General features: G+C 49.1%; 1 protein-coding gene across 1 annotated transcript; it reads left to right on the forward strand.

Moving 5' to 3' along the window:
• The first annotated feature begins 1,448 nt into the window (after positions 1-1,448).
• LOC119402301 (TNF receptor-associated factor 6-like) lies at positions 1,449-16,605 on the forward strand. Its single transcript, XM_037669452.2, has 2 exons — positions 1,449-1,798; positions 15,340-16,605. The coding sequence occupies exons 1-2, from the start codon at positions 1,526-1,528 to the stop codon at positions 16,603-16,605; spliced, it is 1,539 nt and encodes a 512-aa protein (XP_037525380.2). The 5' UTR covers positions 1,449-1,525.
• Positions 16,606-20,221: the final 3,616 nt, after the last annotated feature.

Consider the following 20,221-nt stretch of genomic DNA (forward strand, 5'->3'; position numbering starts at 1 on the left):
ACACGCTGTTATCTCCGCTTGCGCAGTCGGAAACACACAAAACGCAGTGAAATTGGTCGATCGCGCACGATAGTCATGCGAGATAAGAAATAACGGATGTGCGACTTTATGGCAAAGCAGGCGGGAGACAATTCACAAGTGATATTTGTCGTAAATTGACCAATCCAGAGTATGTACCCAGAGTATGTAATATACTCTGGGTTTATACTCTGGATTACATAGAGTATGTAATCGAGAACATGTCAAGTTAATCACCTTTCTGTCGTCACGAAGTGCGCCAAAAAGACGAGAAACGCCTAGAGAGAATGACGCGCTCGATTTACGTATTTTCAGAGACTGTTTGAGGGCCCTTTAAAAAACACGAAAAAGAACCGTGTGAGCCTGCCAACAATGTAGTCTATCTTGTTGTACTTGCGTGGTAAATAGTTCAAGTTCACTGTCTGGCACGCGTGATAGAGTCTTATAATCGTGACTTTCGATGCGAGCAAACGTCGAGCATACAGAACATACAGGACTATCAGTGCGATGACATCGCGCATAGTGGTCATGGCGGTTCTTGCCGAAGATTCTTTAGCACGCCTTAAGCAGTCTAATCGCCACACTTGACTAGCTGGTGATTAGTTGTGCATGGTTATAAGTGCATAACAAATAAGATACGTTCACTCTTTGGTACACCAAAGAGCTTGGCTTGTTTACTGGAACAAAACGATTAACGTGTGGCAGCTGCATATCTAATTGCACTTTTCTAGGATACAGAAACTGGAATGTAATTTACTAAGTCCGATTTTAATTTCACGATAGCTATGATCTCGCTAAACATAATAGCCTAACTTTCTTCATAACCACATGGCAGTAGTCACTGCCAGCACAGGTCCAGCGCAACCCCGTTTTTACAACGAACACCAGTCGTATTCCCTTGCAATAATAATTGTTTGGGTGTTACATCTAAAAACCATGATAATATTACGAGATAGGTCGCATAGTGCAGGCCTCCTAAACATTCGACTAAGTAGGACTTTAACGGGCACCTAAATCTAAGCACACTGGCCTCAGCATTTCGTCTCCATCGAAATGCGGCCGCCGCGGCCGGGATTCGATATCGCGTCCTTCGGATCAGCAATCAAGCACCATAATCATTAGACCACAGTAGGGGGTGTATGCCCTTTTTTAACTTTCAGTGTTGCTTTCTGTGCCTGAAAATATTTTTTCGTACTGGTATGGCACCGACATTAGCGACCGATACGAGGCTGCGAAGATTAGACTTCGTTGACAAGCGTCAAAGCTGTAGATGATAATGCCGACGCATCTTGATGCCCGGAACTGCAGATTACTTCCTCCCATGCAGCCCAGTAAGCGGTGGTGGGCGATATCGCAAAGTGGGCGTAGCATTATGGTAGTTAGAGTAGTATTGGCACCACTCACAGGAGCAGAGAACGGATAGCGTTTGCACATTCCGGAACAGTTTGAGTGGTTTCAACAACGTTTTTACAGCCGGGCGGACTCGCTGCTCCTCGCGGCTCTTCAAATGCACCGGTATACGCTATTTGGATTTTCCCATCAACTGGACTGGAGACCTATGTACTTTGTAGAGGCAATTCCGGCACACAGAATATGCGAAGTCTGTGGGTTGCTTACTCAGTGGACCGTCTTGCTGCCCTGTCGACACGTTGTTTGCAAAGCGTGCTACGGGCAATGCTTTGTGAACGAGGATCACGAATGTCCAGTCGACAGCGTCCAGTTTCGGGAAGACGACGTTCAATGGATGGAGTTTCCTGTGGAAAATCTGCTGAAGCGCAAGGTAGGAATGAAGAATTTTCTATTCACAGAGCTCCGTTTTTCTATAATAGACGGGAACGGTTGGCGTTGTTTACTATAAGGAAAGGATGCAGGATGTAATCCAGGCGAGTAGCTTCATAAATGCTATTCAGCTTGCGAGGACATACGAGTGAGCGTTTCGGTAAATACTCTTTGATGAACAAACAGCAAATTGCACTAACCCAAGAAGAGACCACACGAAGCGCTTCCTCTAAGTTCCTCATTTCCTCGATTTAACTTAGTGTGCACAATTATTTTTTAATGATTTCGTTGCTACTAGAAACGTGCATAGAATGTGCCAGCGGTATAAGAGTCACGAACGAGAAGCTATAAACCGCACTTGAAATGCTCGAAATGAAACATCAGGATCGGACAGGGCGCGTGCGGCGACACGTCCCCAGACCATTCCATCCGGTCGGACGCGGGCGCCATCGCCTGGTCGTGTTCCTTCGAGGACCTGGGGAGCGACCATAGGGTCCTGTGCGGGACTGTGGGAGAGGACGAAAGCGATATGGACGTCTGCGGAAAAGCCAGAGTCGTGGACTGGGACAAGTTTCGATATAACAGAACGAGGGAAGCAGGATGGATCGATCAAGGATATTGAAGAATGGTGCAGGGGAATACTCGCAGACGTAGAGCTACAGAAGAAATCGAATTGATAGACTAGCGACAGGGACCTTCAAGAGAAGGCGGGGAGAGGACCCGCGGAGGCGTCGACGATGGCGTTTAACATCAGACCAGACTGGACATCCGGCTGGCACATCTCGTAGCGGACAAGAAATCCATGCCATGGAGAGCGAGTAAGCAGAAACTCAACAGAAACATACGCAAGAAGGTCGCCGAGATTAACCGAGAGCTGGAGGCACACTGCGCTCGACTGTGCGAACAGGAATGGCAGGAGCTGTGCGATACGATGGACATGAAAGGGAACATCAGCGCAGGACGCACCTGGAATGTTATCAGGGACCTACTGGACGGCACCAGAACGGCGGCTTGCGTGCAGATGGCCAAGCTGCGACACAAGTACAGCGATGAGCACTGTTAGGTGAACAGGCGTGCGCATGCGCATCATGCATTCTACGAAATCATCTTTCCACCGCGCGCACTAAAATGTATCCACAACAAGCGTATCCATGACGTGGTGCGCGCGGTTGAAAGAGTGCATCGCAGAGCACATGCTGCGCATGTGCAATGTTTCCAGCGATGGCTGTTACGCGGCGCTCACAGTTTCGTCAGCCACGCGCTCGCGTGTTTACCCTAACAGTTCTCATTGCTGTACAGTGGCAATCTTTTTGAGGGTGAACACGGGAGCGCGTGGCTTTCTCTATCACCAGCGCCGTCAGACGGCAGCCACAATATCTGCGCGCATGCTCGTGGAGCGTAGGCTCCTTTCGTGCGCATTACGTCATCGCAGCGCGCTCGTGTCGTCTGCTAGCAGTTTTTTCCCCTCAAAAGTAACCAAGCTATGACAGAAACCACGATTTTGATGCTTTTAATTCAGAACGCTGTGCTTATTCTGCTTGGCGTTATTGTGATTACCTCAACTTTTCACTTTGTTTAGTTTTCCTTCTGCTGTGTTTTATCGTACAACGAACAGGCAATGGAACACAAACATCCGAACTCTTATTAGGTGCAAGTTCAACAAAAGATTGATCCGTTTAGAAGTAGTATTAGTAAGCAGGGATAATTTTCTCTTTGATGATGTGTTTTGTCATACAACGCTTTGCGGAAACGACTGCTGCCGTCCTAGAGGGCAGTGACGCGTATAGCTCTGGCACGAACTCATAATGCGCTCGACGGTCCTCCCATTCTTGTCGAACGGCTGCCCACAGCTCGTCCCCAGTAGACGGGTGGACAGGTTTCCGCACCATGGCTGATTTGATGTGCGCCCATATATTTTAGCAGATGTTCATGTCAGCGCCTTTGACCGGCCAGGAAGGCATGCCGATTCTGCGATTTTCTATAAGTTCCTTGACAACTTTTGCCGTGTGCACCGGGGCCAGGTCATCTTGAAACAGTCAGCATCGGGAAAGACGCTGTGGGCGTAGGGCAGCAACACATTGTCCAAAATATCTGTGCGCTATCGCTGCGACGTAAGGGCACCTTCTATGCGATGCAGAGGCCCGAGACCATGCCTTGACACCACGCCCCACACGTTCACGCAGTTTCGGCCACTCGCGGCGACTCCCTGCGCATTGGCTGGCTCCTAACTGCATGGAAATCGTATTTTTGACCATCACTCGCAAAATCAAACGTGCATTAAGAAACGTTTCTTACCGTGTGACTCTGGTTACCAAAATCGCATCCGTTGGTCTTGGCGAGATGTAGAAGTCGGCTCATCCGAGAAGATCACTCGATCCCAGTCATCTGCCATCCATGAGGTGTGTGCTTCGGTAAACTGGAGACGTGACCTTTTGTTCGAAGCAGTGACGACTGGCTTTCGTGCAGCTACAAAATTTCGCAGTCCAGCACTTCGGAGGCGTCACCGGACCGTACCAAGGGAAGCGTCCACATCTAGCTGCTCCCGCACTTTCCTCGCCGACTGGAACGGCTTCTCGACGACAGCAGCTACTATAAGCGCGTCTTCATCCTCCGTCGTTGCCTTTGGCCGACGCCTGTGTGGGGCATCACAGAGTCGGCCTTCCTCGCTGAATGCCTGAATAATTCTGTTGACGGTCTTTAGTGGCCTGTGCACGAGAGCACCGATGGAGCGCTGTGAATATCCCTTGAGCGAATATTGTACGATTTTCCACCTCTCTTCATCGGGAACGCGGGCTATTCTGAAATTCAATTGCTGTCCTGACAGAGGTGGTAATGTGCAAGAATATACATACGCTCCTCAAAGACGGAAGCCGCTTTTTAAATACGCCCACAAGTGTCATGAGCATGCGTGGCCTGGCTACAGATCTTGAGAACACCCACGAAACATTACATATATTTCCAAGTTTATTGATGCATCGTGGGGAGCGTAATGAGAAGTTCAACATCGTCACCAATCCAGAATCGTACGGCTACCTTATTGCGGTACGCGCGCAGCAGACGACATGCACTTGCTTGCGTGATGCAATGCTCGCGGCGGAAGAATTTGCGCACGCCGGCCACACTGCGCATGAGCAATGATTCTCGTTGCCGCCGCTGAACCGCGCTGTGTGCTCAGAAGGCCACGCGTTCCCGTGTTCACCTTGAAAAAGATTGCGACTACAAAGACAACCCAGAGGCATTTGCGGAGGAGATCGTGCAGACGCACCTTGCTCGCCCGGCAGGCCAGAGTCACCTCAAATACCGCGGGGCTCCCAACGAAGAACTAGACGCGGACTTTCTCGTGCCGGAAATCAGAGCGGTCCTCCAGTTACTGAAGACCAAGTCAGCGCCCGGTCCTCACAAGATCACCAAACAAATTCTGAGGAGCCTGCACGATGACGCCATCGAGAAGCTATGCCAGTACATCAACGCGTGTTGGAAGGAAGGCCGCACTCCGCACGATTAGAAGACCGTGGACGCGATTCTAATACCCGAGCCAGGCAAACCGCTAGAGCTTCGATATATGAGGTCAATCTCCCTGACGTCCTGCGCCGGGAAAGTCATGGAGCACGCCTGCCTCAACAGTGTGACGATGGACCTCGAGAAGCGGGAGGCCTTGGGCGCGCACATCATCGGTTTCTGGAGGGGGCTTCCCCCCGGATGCCATGCTGTAGATCAAGGAATAGGTCGTTAACGCACCAAGCACGAATGTGCGTGCACTGCTCGGATTTGACCTCAAGAGGGCCTTCGACCGCGTGAAACACACGGCTGTATTGGACAACATCAGCCAACTTGATCTCGGTCGAGGTTCCACCAGCACGTCAGCAGCCTCCTGAAGAGGCGCAAAACGACTATCAAGATCGACGGGGCCCCGCCGCGAATGGTTGGCATGTGGGTTGCGGGTACGCCGCAGTGCTCTGTGCTCTCCCTAATGCTCTCCAACATCCTCGTGATCGGGCTACCAGGGAGCCTCGACGCGATGGAGGGCATCAATCACACGATCTAGGCAAACGACGTGACAGTGTGGACCACGGAGAATACGAGCAGTGGCGAAATTCAAGACCACCTAGCCGTCCGGGAGGTGAAGCGGCGCGTCGAAGACACGGGACTTATCTGCTCTCCCGACAAATCGGAAATCCTGCTCCATAGACCGCGCAAGAAAGGACCTCACCCGAAGGTTGTAGTGGACGCCCGTCGTTTGGGCATCCGCGTCACAACGAAGGAGGGGACCCGAATAACGATGGTGCCCTAAATACGAGGGCTCGGCCTGTGGCCAGAAGAGAACGGTGCCAAGTGCTAGCTGTTTGCGCGACTGCAGAAGTGGCCGCCACCACTCACCGTGTTTCGACGGGTAGCGAAAAAGAGGAAAGGGCTGAAGGAACACAACGTGACAAGGCTGATACATGCGTACGCGCTGAGCCATATAACGTACGTCGCCGCGTACGCCGACTGGAACAGGAGCAAAATCGACAAGCTGAATGTGGCGATTTGCAAGGCGTTCAGGACAGCCCTGGCTGGGTCCCACTACAAGGAAACCCATAGGCTCCTCGAGCTGGGCGTGCACAACGTGCTCGACGAAATCGCCGAGGCGCAGACAAACGTACAGCTCGAGAGGCTGTATGGCACCAGAACGGGAAGACGCATTCAGCCAGCTCGGGATTTATATCACGAGGCGCGGGGACTGAAGTAAGCATTGCTACTGGAAGTGAGGGAAAGCAAACATGATAGAAAACATCCCCAGGAACATGCACCCCGTGCACGACTTGCAACGACGTAAAGGCAGAGCGGTAGCAATCCTGAAGCAACATGGAAGATGAGAGGGCGTCCTCTTCATCGATGCGGCCAGGTATCCACGGTACACCGGCGACGGTGATGGGGGATGACCACAACCCCCGCTGCAACAACAGAACGTGTGCAACGAAGTGGAGGCACCAAGACCACCACCGCTACTACTGCTACAACAACGGCAGCAGCGCCATCAGCAACATTAACGACAAGGCCGGCCGACGGCGGCGGTACCTGCCTTTTCCATGGCGGTCGTGGATACGAAAGAAAGGGTCCCGGTCACGGCATCGGCGAGGCTGCCTTCAGCCGAAGCTACAGAAGACATGGCCGCGGTCCTCGCGGTACTCCACGGAGGTGCGGAGAACACCTTGATTATCAGTGACTTCAAATCGGCGATTCGCAGCTGCACCAAAGGCTGGGTGTCCGAGGAGGTGGCTCGCATGCACAACGCCAGGGTCGGGGGCGCCCGGACAGGCACGACTACGGACAAGACCCTCAAGTGGTTCCCCGCGCACATAGGGGACATTGCAGCTATCAACACCAACAGCCGTAAACGCAACATCAGCAATGCCAACTGCCGAAGACTCATCGACACCCCACCCAACCACAACTAGCGCGCCCACCTCGTCGCGAGGCGATTTACCCGACGTGACGCGGTCACCCACGGAGCAGCCGCCGCCGTTGTAGTGCACCACGGACCCGAGCTAACGGGGGGGTTTCGACCCCCTCCCACGCCTAGCCGTGCGTGGCGTTGCCGTGTCCGGGGAAAAGGGGATCCTGGGGGTTGAGCCGACGCCGGGTGATTGGACCTTTAAGGCCCCCCGGCAGAGGCAACACACCCCTTTGGCCCCGGCTTCACGCAGACGGCACCCCTGGGCTGACCCACCCAGGGGAAATCGGCAGTCGCCTTTTCCTGTCTCTCTCTCCTCTCAGCTTCGTCTTTCTCTCTCACTTTAAATCTTTCCTGTCTTCTCCTCTTTTCAATTCACTTCCGTTTTTCTAGGCGGCAAGGGTTAACCTTGTGTACTATGTCCAGTCTTGGGCATATATATTGGGTTATAGCTGCAGTGTATAGCTGACGTCTGCAGGTCTTTGAAACCTGCAACGTGCCCTTGTGGGGCTCGCTGGTGGGCGGCTAGCACCGCTGCCGAATAGGAAGACTATTTGATGGCAAACTCTTTTCCCTCTTTACATGATCGCGCTCACAAAAGAGTGCGCACCGAAGTAACCTTGAAGCTCCCGCCTCAAATAAATGATGCCTTTCCCCGATTTCATGTCGTGCATTGTCAGCAGCCAGAAAGAACAGCCAGAAATCTCTCACCCTTTCTTGTGTCAAGGTCCCTCACAGATAAGCTTGGACCTGGTTTCAAGGTAACAAAAATGGCAAGCGGAGACCTGCTTCTTGAAGTGTGTAGTAAAACCCAGCATGACAAACTGAATACCATTCAGACATTCGGCGACGTCCCTGTCACAATCACAAAGCACAAATCCATGAACACTGTCCGCGGCGTAGTGTCCGACGATGACCTGATTGAACTCAGTGAAACTGAACTGCTCGAGGGCTGGAGTGACCACAATGTAATCAATGTCCAAAGAATCAAAATCCGACGTGACGATAAAGAAATACCCACCAAGCACTTGATCCTGACATTTGGCAGCAGTACATTACCAGAGCACATAGAAACAGGCTACATCCGAATGCATGTCAGACCTTACATACCCAATCCCCGGCGCTGCTTTAAGTGCCAGAGGTATGGCCACGGATCTCAAAGCTGCCGTGGGCGGCTCACGTGTGCTAAATGCAGCTCTCATGATCACCCTGCAGATGAATGCAGCAACACACCCCACTGTATCAACTGTGATGGAGGGCACCCTTCCTACTCCCGGGCCTGCCCTGCATGGAAACGCGAGAAAGACATCATATCACTCAAAGTCAGGGAAAACATTTCTTTCAAAGAAGCACGGAGACGTTTTTCAATAGTAAGTCACAGGACTTACGCTGATGCTGCACTCAAGGGGGCAGTGCGGCAGCAGCTTCCGGTGGCCGTCCGGACCCCAGACATTGGGGCGACGATGAGGCCACCTGCCCCCACGGCGGGTGAGGCTAGTTCCACCCCGCCACCTAAGAAGGACCAGCAGGCCAGTGGCTCAACGGTCCAAAAGACCTCCCCTTCCGAGGAGAGGCCTAAACCTAATGCCCAGACGCGCAGCGCGCGTTCATCCAGCGTCTCTGACGAGACAATGGATACAACACAAGGCCCTTCGGCACTACCGCCGAAAGGCCGCCAGAACTCTCTTGAGCGCTTGCCGAGAGGCAAGCTCAAGAGGTGAGCAGAACACGGAAACGATTACTTGACCTTGGGTCGGGTCTTCTGCGATGCAGAAGCATTACTCTGTGATAGCATAATGGCAGTTCAGGTACTCCATTGGAATGCTCGCGGACTCTTACGCAACCTTGACGACATTAAGGAATTGCTGTCCGAATATAAACCCAAGGTCTTTTGCGTCCAGGAAACCCATTTAAAATCGACAAACAATAACTTTTTAAAACAATACGTTATATACCGAAAGGATCGCGATAGCGGTCTTTCCGCCGCCGGTGGAGTTGCTATATTAGCAGAAAGCTCGATAGCCAGCCAACATTTGGCGCTCAATACTCCTCTTGAGGCGGTCGCTATTCGAGCCATTCTGCTTAACTCCTTAATAACTATATGTTCTATATACATCTCACCTGACTATAGACTCTCAAAAACAGAGCTCGAAGACCTGCTAGACCAACTGCCAGAACCTTTTATATTAGTTGGAGATCTAAATGCTCATAATCAGCTTTGGGGCGATCCGCGCTGTGATGCGAGGGGGCGCATAATAGAACAGTACTTGCTATCGTCGGGTGCATGTTTGCTTAACAAGGGACAACCTACATTTTATAGCGCGGCACATAAGACATACTCATCAATCGACCTCTCGACCTCCTCTCCTTCGCTCATGTCGTATCTAGAGTGGAAGGTGATCAACAATCCCTATAATAGTGATCACTTCTCGGTGGCCTTGCTAGCTACTGGTAAGCAGGAGGGCCCTACATTTCCTAAACGATGGAAGCTGTCTAAAGCGAACTGGGAACTATTCTATGCGCTATCATCGCTGCTATATAGCACTATAGAACATCTTGATGTTGAGGGTATGGCAGCGTTCATAACAAAATACATCATATCTGCCGCAAATGAATCGATTCCCAAAGGACTGGGCAGAAGGGCCAATGCTAAGCCATGGTGGAATGAGGAATGCGAAAAGGCAAAAAAGGATCAGAACAAAGCATGGGGCATGCTGTCTCGCTATCCTACAGCTGAAAACTTAATAGAATTCAAGCTTTGTAAAGCAAATGGAAGGCGCATCCGACGTATAGCAAAGAGGGAGAGTTGGATGAAATACCTCTCCTCAATTAATTCCTACGCAGACTCGAGAAAAGTCTATCAAAGGGCTAGGATACTCAAGGCGCAACCCGCTAGCCCTCTTCCATTAGTAAGCAGTCTTGGAACCACACTTGAAAGTCAGGCTGACCGGCTAGGAGAGCACTTCCAGCACATATCGAGCTCGGAGCACTACTCAAGGGCATTTCTGAGCCATAAGACAACGGTGGAGTCTTGCCATTTCCGCCCACAGAAACCCACTGAGGGAGGGTACAACAGCCCCATTACTATGCACGAGCTTAATGTTGCACTTACGAGCTCTGGAAACTCAGCACCGGGGGCAGATCAAATCACATACGAGATGATCAGGCGATTACCCAGAGAAACACTGGAATGCTTACTTGGCCTATATAACAAAATCTTGTCCACAGGGCACATGCCTTATTCGTGGAAGGAGGCCATAATAATCCCCATCCTGAAGCAAGGCAAGGATGCATCGGATGTAAGAAATTACAGGCCTATTGCCCTAACTAGCTGTTTATGCAAGTTGTTCGAAAAAATCGTAAACCGCCGTCTAATGTATTTTCTGGAATTTAATGGAATCCTAGATCCGCACCAAGCCGGCTTTCGCGCAAGCAGGTGTACGACAGATAACTTAGTACTGCTAGAATCGTATATTAGGGAAGCATTTGTGCACAAGCAGTATTGCCTCTCTGTTTTCTTTGACCTTGAAAAGGCATACGATACAGCCTGGCGCTATGGAATACTAAGGGACTTGGATAGCTACGGCATATGTGGCAACCTATACAACGTCATACACAGCTACCTGACTGACAGGAAATTTCGAGTACGGGTCGGTACAGCACCCTCCAAAACATACATACAAGAAAACGGAGTCCCGCAGGGGGGAGTTCTCAGCTGCACCCTTTTTATAGTAAAGATGAACTCTCTACGCACTGCTCTCCCACCGACGATATCCTACTCTGTTTACGTAGATGATATCCAAGTAAGTTTTCGGTCGTGTAACTTGTCCATTTGCGAACGGCAAATTCAGCTGGGCGTGAACCATGTCTCGAAATGGGCAAATGAGAATGGTTTCGCAGTTAATGTTGACAAAACTGTTTGTGTCTTGTTTAATAAATCCAGATCTGTTCAGCCGGCCCCTTGTATCAAAATCAATGGCTCACCCATATGTGTTAAGAATGAACATAAGTTTCTTGGGCTAATTTTTGATGTTCGTATGTCTTTCGTTCCTCACATCAAGGCACTGAAGTTAAAATGCCTGAAAACGGTGAACTTGCTCAAAATGCTGTCGCACCCATCATGGGGAACTGACACTAAATGTCTGTTATCGCTGTTTAACAGTCTTGTTAAAAGCCGACTAAACTATGGCTGCGTAGTGTACCAATCAGCCTCAAAAACGGCACTTAAGATGCTGGATCCGGTGTACCACTTAGGCATTCGTCTTGGTACCGGTGCGTTCCGCACAAGTCCCGTAAGTAGTCTGTACGTTGAGGCAAACGAGTGGCCCATGCAACTCGAGCGTGAATACTGCAGCCTCATGTACACCCTTAAGCTATCTTCCATTCCGACACACCCCTGTGCAAAACTCGTGGCGGACACTTCTGCTCTAAGGTTTTTTGAAAAGCGACCGTCTCTTTCAAAGCCATTCAGTCTTACCTGTACCGCGACAGCTGCTCAAGCCGAAATACCGCTACAAAAAGTCGCTCAAGCACCTTCCGGAGAGTGGCTCCCACCGTGGCAAAAAACCCACATAAAATGTGACATGTCTTTTTGCCACATAGATAAACAGCGCCATCCTCGTGCAGCTATACAACAGCATTTCCTATCACTCCAGTACAAATATCGTGGCTGTCAGCAATTTTACACAGATGCGTCAAAGACTAGACAATCTGTATCTGCCGCTGCCATCGGGCCTGAATTCGCCTCTTCACAAAGACTGAACACGCACACTAGTATTTTTACCGCAGAAGCATATGCCATATTAACCGCCATAAAATACATCACTAATAATAACATTAAGGAGTCAGTCGTATTTACTGATTCATTGAGCGTTGTTCGTGCATTAGACACTGGCAAACCAAACAAAAATCCAGTCCTCAGTGATTTAGAAAGGCAATTAATTACGGCATATCCGAACACCCCAGAGATTACAGTATGTTGGGTACCTAGCCATGTCGGTATAGATGGGAACGAGAGAGCGGATGCCTGCGCAGCAGTAGCCGCGCAAAAAAGCCATGTTGACGTGGACACTGTGCCATACAAAGATCTCAAAGCGCTTGTCCACCGCAATCTACGTGAGAGGTGGCAGAAACAATGGGACCTCGAAATAAACAACAAGCTCCATACAGTGCAACCTCGTATTAAAAACATAGTTTTCCCCGGTCGTGATAGATACAAAGAAGTTGTACTATGCCGACTCCGTATAGGACACACCTATAGCACACATTCCCATCTCTTAAACGGCTCAAACGCACCAAAATGCGAAAGATGTGGGAAGAACCTGTCCGTTTTACACGTCCTTATCGAATGTACTCAAATGGAGATGGAGCGGAAACGCCACTTTCCGGAGATCTTTAAAAGACATATCCCGCTTCATCCATCACTGTTTTTATCAGACAGCCCCATGGTTCCCTTTAACAAACTTTTACACTTTTTAAGCGACGTCCATTTTCTGCAGCGTATATTCTGGCGACCCAGGTAGCAGCCCAGCCCTCAACTCTGAGGGCAAGGCTAGCCTTATTCTTGGTGATATCGGTGGCTTGTCAGACCCTACCACGGTAGGGCCACTTGGTATAAGCCGCCAGATATGTTTGCAGTCCTTCAGCTACTGTTGTGCTATCTGTGTTATATGCAACATTTTATCTATTATGCACAGTATCATCACTGCCCGCGATACCAACATACCATTATCTGACATTCATTGCACATTTTCCATGTCATTGTCATAATTTTATTACGTATATATATATTTTACGCATATTTAGTGCACTGCATTTATGCCCTTTACAGCCATGTTACACTTTCCCACAGTCATTGATCACACCGATGCATTTACATGTTACATTGCCTTGGCGCTCTATGGCCATTGTAGCCTTTGCGCCATTAAACCATAACAACAACAACAACAACAACAACAACAACAACCGCCGTTGTAGTGAAGGACCTCGGCGGAGGAACGGCCGTGGAGGAGACCGGCTCCGGCATCGCCGCTATTTACACCACCGCCTCCGTTGTTGCGGCAACTGAAGTCGTGACGGAAGGAGCAAACCAGAGCTACGCCGACTGCTATGCTGAAGTGTTCCCGGCCACGAACCACGAGGTGCTTGTGGAATGACCGGAAGAAATATCCGGAACCCCATGTGCGTCTGGACAGGTCGCAGGCGGTGGACCTGAGCCGGCTGCAGACGGGAACTTTCACGAACCCCCACCACCTGCACTGCCTGTGGACCGCGCTGTACCGGTCGCTTTGCAACCGGTGGTGCGAGCACGGACGGGCCGATACGGCCCATGTACTTTGGGAACGCGCAAGAAACGAAGATAGGCCACGAGGAAGTACGACGACAACTGAAGGATCCTCTGAAGCGGGGCGCCTTGCTTAGCGATGGCAAGCCGCCCTCCTCAGTGAGGGCCCCGAAGACCAGGAGTGGACCGTCCAGCGGGCCAGGGCCATCGCCGAGGACATCGAAAGATGTTCCTTGAAAGTTGGATCCCTGGTAGCCCAGCCCCGGGCACAGTAACAACCGTCGGACAAATAAATTTTACTCAACTCGAAAAAACGGAGCCCCAGTTGTTAATTATGCGAATATTATCTTTTTCAGATTAGAAGACTCATAATAACTTGACTATATCCACCCTGTAGTTCCGCACAAATTCTTACACACCCATAGTGTTAACCCTTTGCGGTCCGTTGTCGGGCAGCGCCCGACAACGCAACACGGCCGTAGCGGTCCGCTGTCGGGCCCCGCCCGACAAGGGTGTTCGTGGTTTAAATTTTGCTGTTTTCTCACCGCGAGTCGCGCGCATTTTTTGTATACATGAAGGGCCATCTCTTGAGGAATAAGTGAGCTTTGTTTGTTGAGGTTTTACTTTTTTGACACTAGGGTGCAGCACTATGATCAGCACGGGGCCTAGAGCGTACCCACTCGCGCGCGCGGTTCGCTGAGAAGCATGGCCACGTTTTCACCGCGTGCGTTTTACGGCGGTGCTTTTAGCGAAAGCGAGGATGACTTTAGTGAGGAAGAGAATTACGTGCCTCCACCAGACAGTGATGACAGTGATTCGACAGAAGTGAGTGACGAAGACGACGACGGCGGCGGTGGAAACCTGCAGTAATAACCCTGGCCTGCACACAGGGGAATGATTTGAGCGGTATCATACGTTGCCCAAATATCACTAAAAGAGTTGCCTGCAGAATGCAGGAGCAAAAATAAATATCCTGTGCGTTTCTCTTCCACAGCTTGTGTTTTTATTCGCGGCGCCAGAAACTGGCGAAATAGTTTCGGACCGCTAGAGCCGGAAAGTGGGTAAAGGTTTTGGACCGCAAAGGGTTAAATGTGCCTAAAAAACGTTAATGTAACCGGTTCAATAATTTCTTCCACATCGATTAGTTAGTCGGAATTTAAACTATTTCAAGAGCAACGAAACTGTGAAATACTTTTGCGTATTATAAAAATTCATATATACCACGTGTGCACGTAAGATGGCGTAGATGATAAATTGGTCTATATTGTATGTACCTTCAAGAAGGTTACTAATTGGAGTGGTAAAGAATTTTTTTAGACAATCGGAACCTTTCAAAAGTGTGTTTCTTGATGTCGTCTTCTATATATTTTATACTTGTGCGCTGAATGCGGGGGTGTCTCGTTTGAAGAATTGCCGCACGTGTTTTGGCGTGGAATCAAGAATTTGTAGAAAGGCGGCTTGTGTTTCTTTAACTTATACAAATTTTGTAATTTATGCTTAAAGTAATAAATGGCAGTACCGCCTGTACCAATTAGTCCTTCCTCTGAAATATAACAAATTTGGCCATAGTCGGTACAGACTTAGTTTTATAAAAGCCCTGCGGCATATGGAATTTGTTCCAGCGTGGAAATTGCATCCTGATCGAAACCTTGTGTGATGTTTAATCTGATTTCCATTTTCAATAAGAAATATTGCCCATGCGAGAAATAACATAACAAGGAGAAATAATTCAGGTACTACAAGACAAGTAACAACATATTCGATTATATGTTTGGACATTCTCAATGGTATATGGTTCTGCTAGAAAAGATTTGTACCATTGCAGGTACAATGCTGGAACCAGGAGAACGGCTGCGACACGATCATGAATGCTTCAGACATATTCAAGCACTTTATTGAAGACTGCGACCATCACTCAACGCGCTGTCCCAACTGCTCAGAGCTTGTCCTGTACAGGAGTGCGTGTGCACATCGGAGAAGTAACTGCAGCACGCATGCATCGTCCAACCAGGCTCGACAACTGAACCCATCCCAAAGCTCCGTTCAGGAAGCTATGTCAACCGCTTTGCAGACGATATTGCACGAACATGTGGGAGAAATGAAATCTGGCTTTGACCAGGTTGTACGACACCACAATACCTTTAGCGATAGACTGAACGACGTCTCGCAGATTATAAATGCTCTAAGGGAGAAAGTGACAGAGATTTCACAGAAGCAGACTGAAGCCGGAATCGTTGTTACACAAATCAAAGAAGACTTGGCTGAGCAAGGTGGCAGACTTGTCGAAGTTGCAAACCGAATAGGCGCTTTAGGTGAAGATGCTAAGGTAGTCGCCGACGCAACAAAGCTTTGTCTGGAGAATGTGGAGCGGAGTATCTCCGAAATAAGGCGACGCATCGCCGCAGACGACAACCGACTGGAAAGTGTCTCACACACCGTGAGCCCCTTCGAGGTTGATCTCAATAAAGCGCTGGAACGTGCAACAGAGATCATGTTACAGAAGTTCAAAACAGACGTTTACTTCAGTGCTGCCGCAAAAGACGCGGAACGTGGCCAGAAGGCATCGCATGAGAAAGAGAATCAGCTCCTTGCGCAGAGAACGCTAGGCATAACACGCCACGCATTTTGTGTCAAAGGAATTAAGGCATTGAAAGAAAAGGCGCTATCGACAGGTTTCGCCATATCTCCATGCGAACCAATTTACCTGTGCGGCTATCACATCTCCACGTTATTGTACCTGAACAAAAATGACAGGTCTGTGTTGGTGCACCCCTGCATTCGCCTGCATAAAGGGTTGATCGATGAATTTCTAGAGTGGCCATTCTCTCACGATGTAAAGCTCACTTTTATGCATCCGTTTTCAGAAAAACACCGAGAGCTTTTGGATAATAATTCCTTTGAACTGGAATATTTTGGCCGGCCGACTGATTTAAGTAATAGAGGCTTTTATTCGTGCACTTCATTGCCTCTGGAGGACCTTGAACGTGAAGGATACGTTGTGGCCGATCAACTGTGCGTAAACTATGAGCTTCAGCCTCGAACAGTGTCACAAAATATTGTCATTTTTCAAACGTACCATAGTGTATTGTGAGAGAAGTGAAATTGTTACTCGCGAGAAGGCAGCTTGTAAGTATATGAAAGTTGCTGAATATATACGGAATGCGAAATAAAGAGCATTGAGTGGTATTCTTGCTTTTTTTTGCATTGAACTAAGCTACAAAACGTCGGGAATAATCCACGAATTAGATAAATGTTCCGCCTTTGTATTTTCATATGTTTTATTACTCGTATGAAAGTTTTGGGATCTGCTATAAATATGATTTAAAACCCCCTGTGGGACATCCCACAATTACCCTTTCTCTTTTTAATATATAACATTTCGATTTCCTTTCCTCTGCAAATAGAAGCACACATTTCCCTTGCTCTATCCGCTTCGCAAATTACTCGCATGTTCGCATCTTCTTTATTCCCTCACGGGAAGTGATGAACAGTGGAACTTGTGGTGCTGATGGGTTAGCCCACACATAAAGTAAAGCGAAACATATTGTCACGTGGTCGTGACGTCGACAAAGACAGCAGTCGCGTGTTCAAGATGAAACTGTTTATTCGGCTGAACTTGTGGACGGGAAATGAAAACTCAAACTACAGCAATACACGCTGTACACTGATAGCGGCGAACAGTGCGTCGGCTGTCGATAATACTGCTCAGCGCTAAGGCGCGTCGGCATTTACACATGCGACATCGAACATTTCAGCCTTATCGCTGGTGGCCGCGTTAGTTCCAGAAAAGACTCGGCTGTTCGCGTGTCCGCGTAAAAGTCTAACAGATGATCCCAAAGTAATCTGGAAGGTTCTCAGACATTCTGGCGCGGTTTGCGCAAGGCAGCAGTAACGCGTGTAAGGGGGCGTTAACACAAAGCATAGAAAGTAAGGAGCGCGTGTGGCAATATGAAGAGAACATTTACCCACCTTCACTGAGTTTACGGCGCCAGGACTAATTAAACAGTGCAGCTAGCGGCATAAATTTCCTGAAAATTGTTTTACTTTTCTTTTCTTTGTTTGCCATTTCTTGCCCTTCCTCTTCATTCTCTATTCGGTTTTCTTTAGTGTGCTTTTCCTTCGTTTTCTCTAATAGTTTTTTTTTTGCTTTTTGATGCCACAAGCCCCGCTGTTTTGTCAGACCCACGACATTGAATCGGTGCAACTGGGTGAATTTTTGGGCGAACCTTTACAGCAATCTTTGGCGACGAAAGCAACAACAATCTGTCTTCAGACTCGTTTATTTTTTGCCTCGCTCTCTCTTCTGGGTCACAATGACGTCGTCGTTGACGTTCACTCGCAAATTCCCGTTGACACTCCCGACGGGAAGCTTCCCTTTCCGTAAAGCGCACGACCTTACCATCGTTGACGATTCCACTTGTAGACGGCTTATTTATTTTTAGTGGAGCGAAGGTGAGTAGTAGAGTGACTTGTTGGGCGAGTTGGTTCATTCTTATGGTAGAATTAGCGCAAATACCATAAGAAGGTGAGTAATGGAGCTTTCCGGATTTCTGTGGCACATAGCCGGTAGACTAGTTTTAAACTAGGTATGCTAGTTAATGTAGCTGGTCGGGACATAGCAGCTAGGCTATATATATACAGCATCGTTTTAAGTGGTCCAGAGGTATCTAGCGCAGCTTGTTCAAATTGTGGGCCACGTACCCACTAGGCTGGTTATTCACAGAAGTTCATTTTAAGTGGGCCATAGGTGAGTAGTGGTGCTTGCTAGTTTTTGTGGCACATACCCGCTATACACTGCGAACGATGCTCCGTATGGAACAACCTCGACATTAAACAGCTCTGCTGTTTAAAAACACTAACATAGAGGACTACCCAAACGGTCGTTTTAAAGACGATAGTCTTTCTTGGGGAACTTAAACGCAGAAATTTTGGTCTGTCTTTCTGTCTGTCCTTCTGTCTGTTTTTCTGTTTGTCGGCACGTCCCTCGATTCAGCCGCTCGGCCAAAGTTGAACCACTTGCCCAAGGGCCAGCCATCGTGAACGGCTGAATAGGTTCATACTTGTGTACATTGTTGATCAAAAAGCAAACATTACGCATATCTGAGGCGCAACATCACTAGGTAAGTATTAGGCGGTGTGTTCCTTTAACAGAAAATACATAGATACGCAATTTTAAAGACCTTGATGGTATGCGTTTAACGTTGAGACAGTAACGCGTTTATTAAAAGATTGCCACAGCTGAAGCGATCAGCGGTCCAAGCCGAGCAAGCGCGAGCGCCAACAACAACCGTCTTCGTCGTCTTCTTTCGCAGGCGTTCTTGTCTGCGCCCTACCATGTTACAAATCACTCCCCCGCGGAAAAGGAGCCATCCTGGCCTCCTGGCGACCTAAGGAACAGGTACAACTGGTGGGTCATAATGCGGCTTCAGTCGATCGACGTGAATAGTCTCGCGGCCGCGACGACGGCGGTCCGTAGATGATTGAACAGGCTCAATCATATAGTTAACTGGGGATGCTTGACGTAGGACGCGGTAGGGGCCTTCGTACTTAGGCAGTAGCTTTGTGGAAAGGCCAGGAGCGGAGGAGGGAACGCGAAGCCACACCAACGTTACAGGCGAATACGACTGAGGAGGCAGGTTTTCGTCGTGACGGTCCTTCTGGCCCTACTCGCCCTACAATGTTACAACCCTAGTTTCTTAAGGTGCGCTGAAAATGCGACTGCGCTGAAACTTGTCTTCCTCCGTGCCCTCTGCACAAGCTCATGTTGTCTTTCGGTTTCGGTTCAGTATTGCATTGTACGAATGACAGGGGGCGCCGCTCTGGCATTCCTGTTTTACCCAGGCGACGTGTAAGTAAGAGAGTTTGTGGAGAGTACTCGTTGAGTGCGGACGTTTCTTCTCCTTCGGCGCATCGCGCCAAACAGCGTGTTCGGGCTGGCCGGCGTCCCCACCGGTCGCGTTGGTCACCGCCGGTCTTCGCCTGCCGCTGCGCCGGGACTACCAGCCCGCAACACAGCACTCGTGTTTCCCGACGTATTGCCAGATGGCGTCCATATCTCACGCAGCGCCTCTTCTATCGTCTTTAGACGACATTTGCAGCGAAGCACGCAGATACGCGGCCAATTTTTTCCCCCCTTAACTCCAGCATGCCGCACAAATAACGCCAGATGTATCACCTTCGTTTTTGACCAGATACATGCATGAGTGCTGTTCCAGAAATGTTCACCCAGAAGATTAAGTGCGCATTCTTGGCGCCACACGCTTGGCGCTGGTGTGGTAAATCGCGCGAATCCTGCAATGAGAGGCGCACTTCAGCGAGGTTCAATGAAAATGCGCTTGTGCACTTATATTTTGGTATGCCTGAAGGACAACTGGTTCCCTAAATGCACGTTTTCCCTATACCACTATTGGACGACATAAGGCGCTGAAGTCACAAATGACTACGTAGAATTTGTATGTCGCACGACAAACTTATTTTCTGCTGTTTAAATATTTTTTGTACAAGAATATTGGCATCTTCTGCTATAATAAATGCGTGTGGAAGTAAATTGGAAGCCCCACTATTAGACGTAGTCATGTGACTTCTTTAAAATTGACGCCGCAATCGTGTGTGGATAAAATAAACTGAATTTATCATCTAGTGCTTATTCCTAGCCGCTTTATATTTTGTGGTTCCTAAGCCATTATCACGACCTCGAGCTCTAACCG

Source organism: Rhipicephalus sanguineus, chromosome 8 (genome assembly GCF_013339695.2).
Source record: "Rhipicephalus sanguineus isolate Rsan-2018 chromosome 8, BIME_Rsan_1.4, whole genome shotgun sequence".
NCBI classification, from domain to species: domain Eukaryota; kingdom Metazoa; phylum Arthropoda; class Arachnida; order Ixodida; family Ixodidae; genus Rhipicephalus; species Rhipicephalus sanguineus.

What these genes read in the sequence shown, in the direction of transcription:
- LOC119402301 (XM_037669452.2), top strand. Translation starts at nt 1,526, where the DNA reads ATGCACCGGTATACGCTATTTGGATTTTCCCATCAACTGGACTGGAGA. An exon ending in AAAATCTGCTGAAGCGCAAG is followed by an intron (nt 1,799 to 15,339) that starts GTAGGAATGAAG and finishes GTACCATTGCAG; the next exon opens with GTACAATGCTGGAACCAGGA.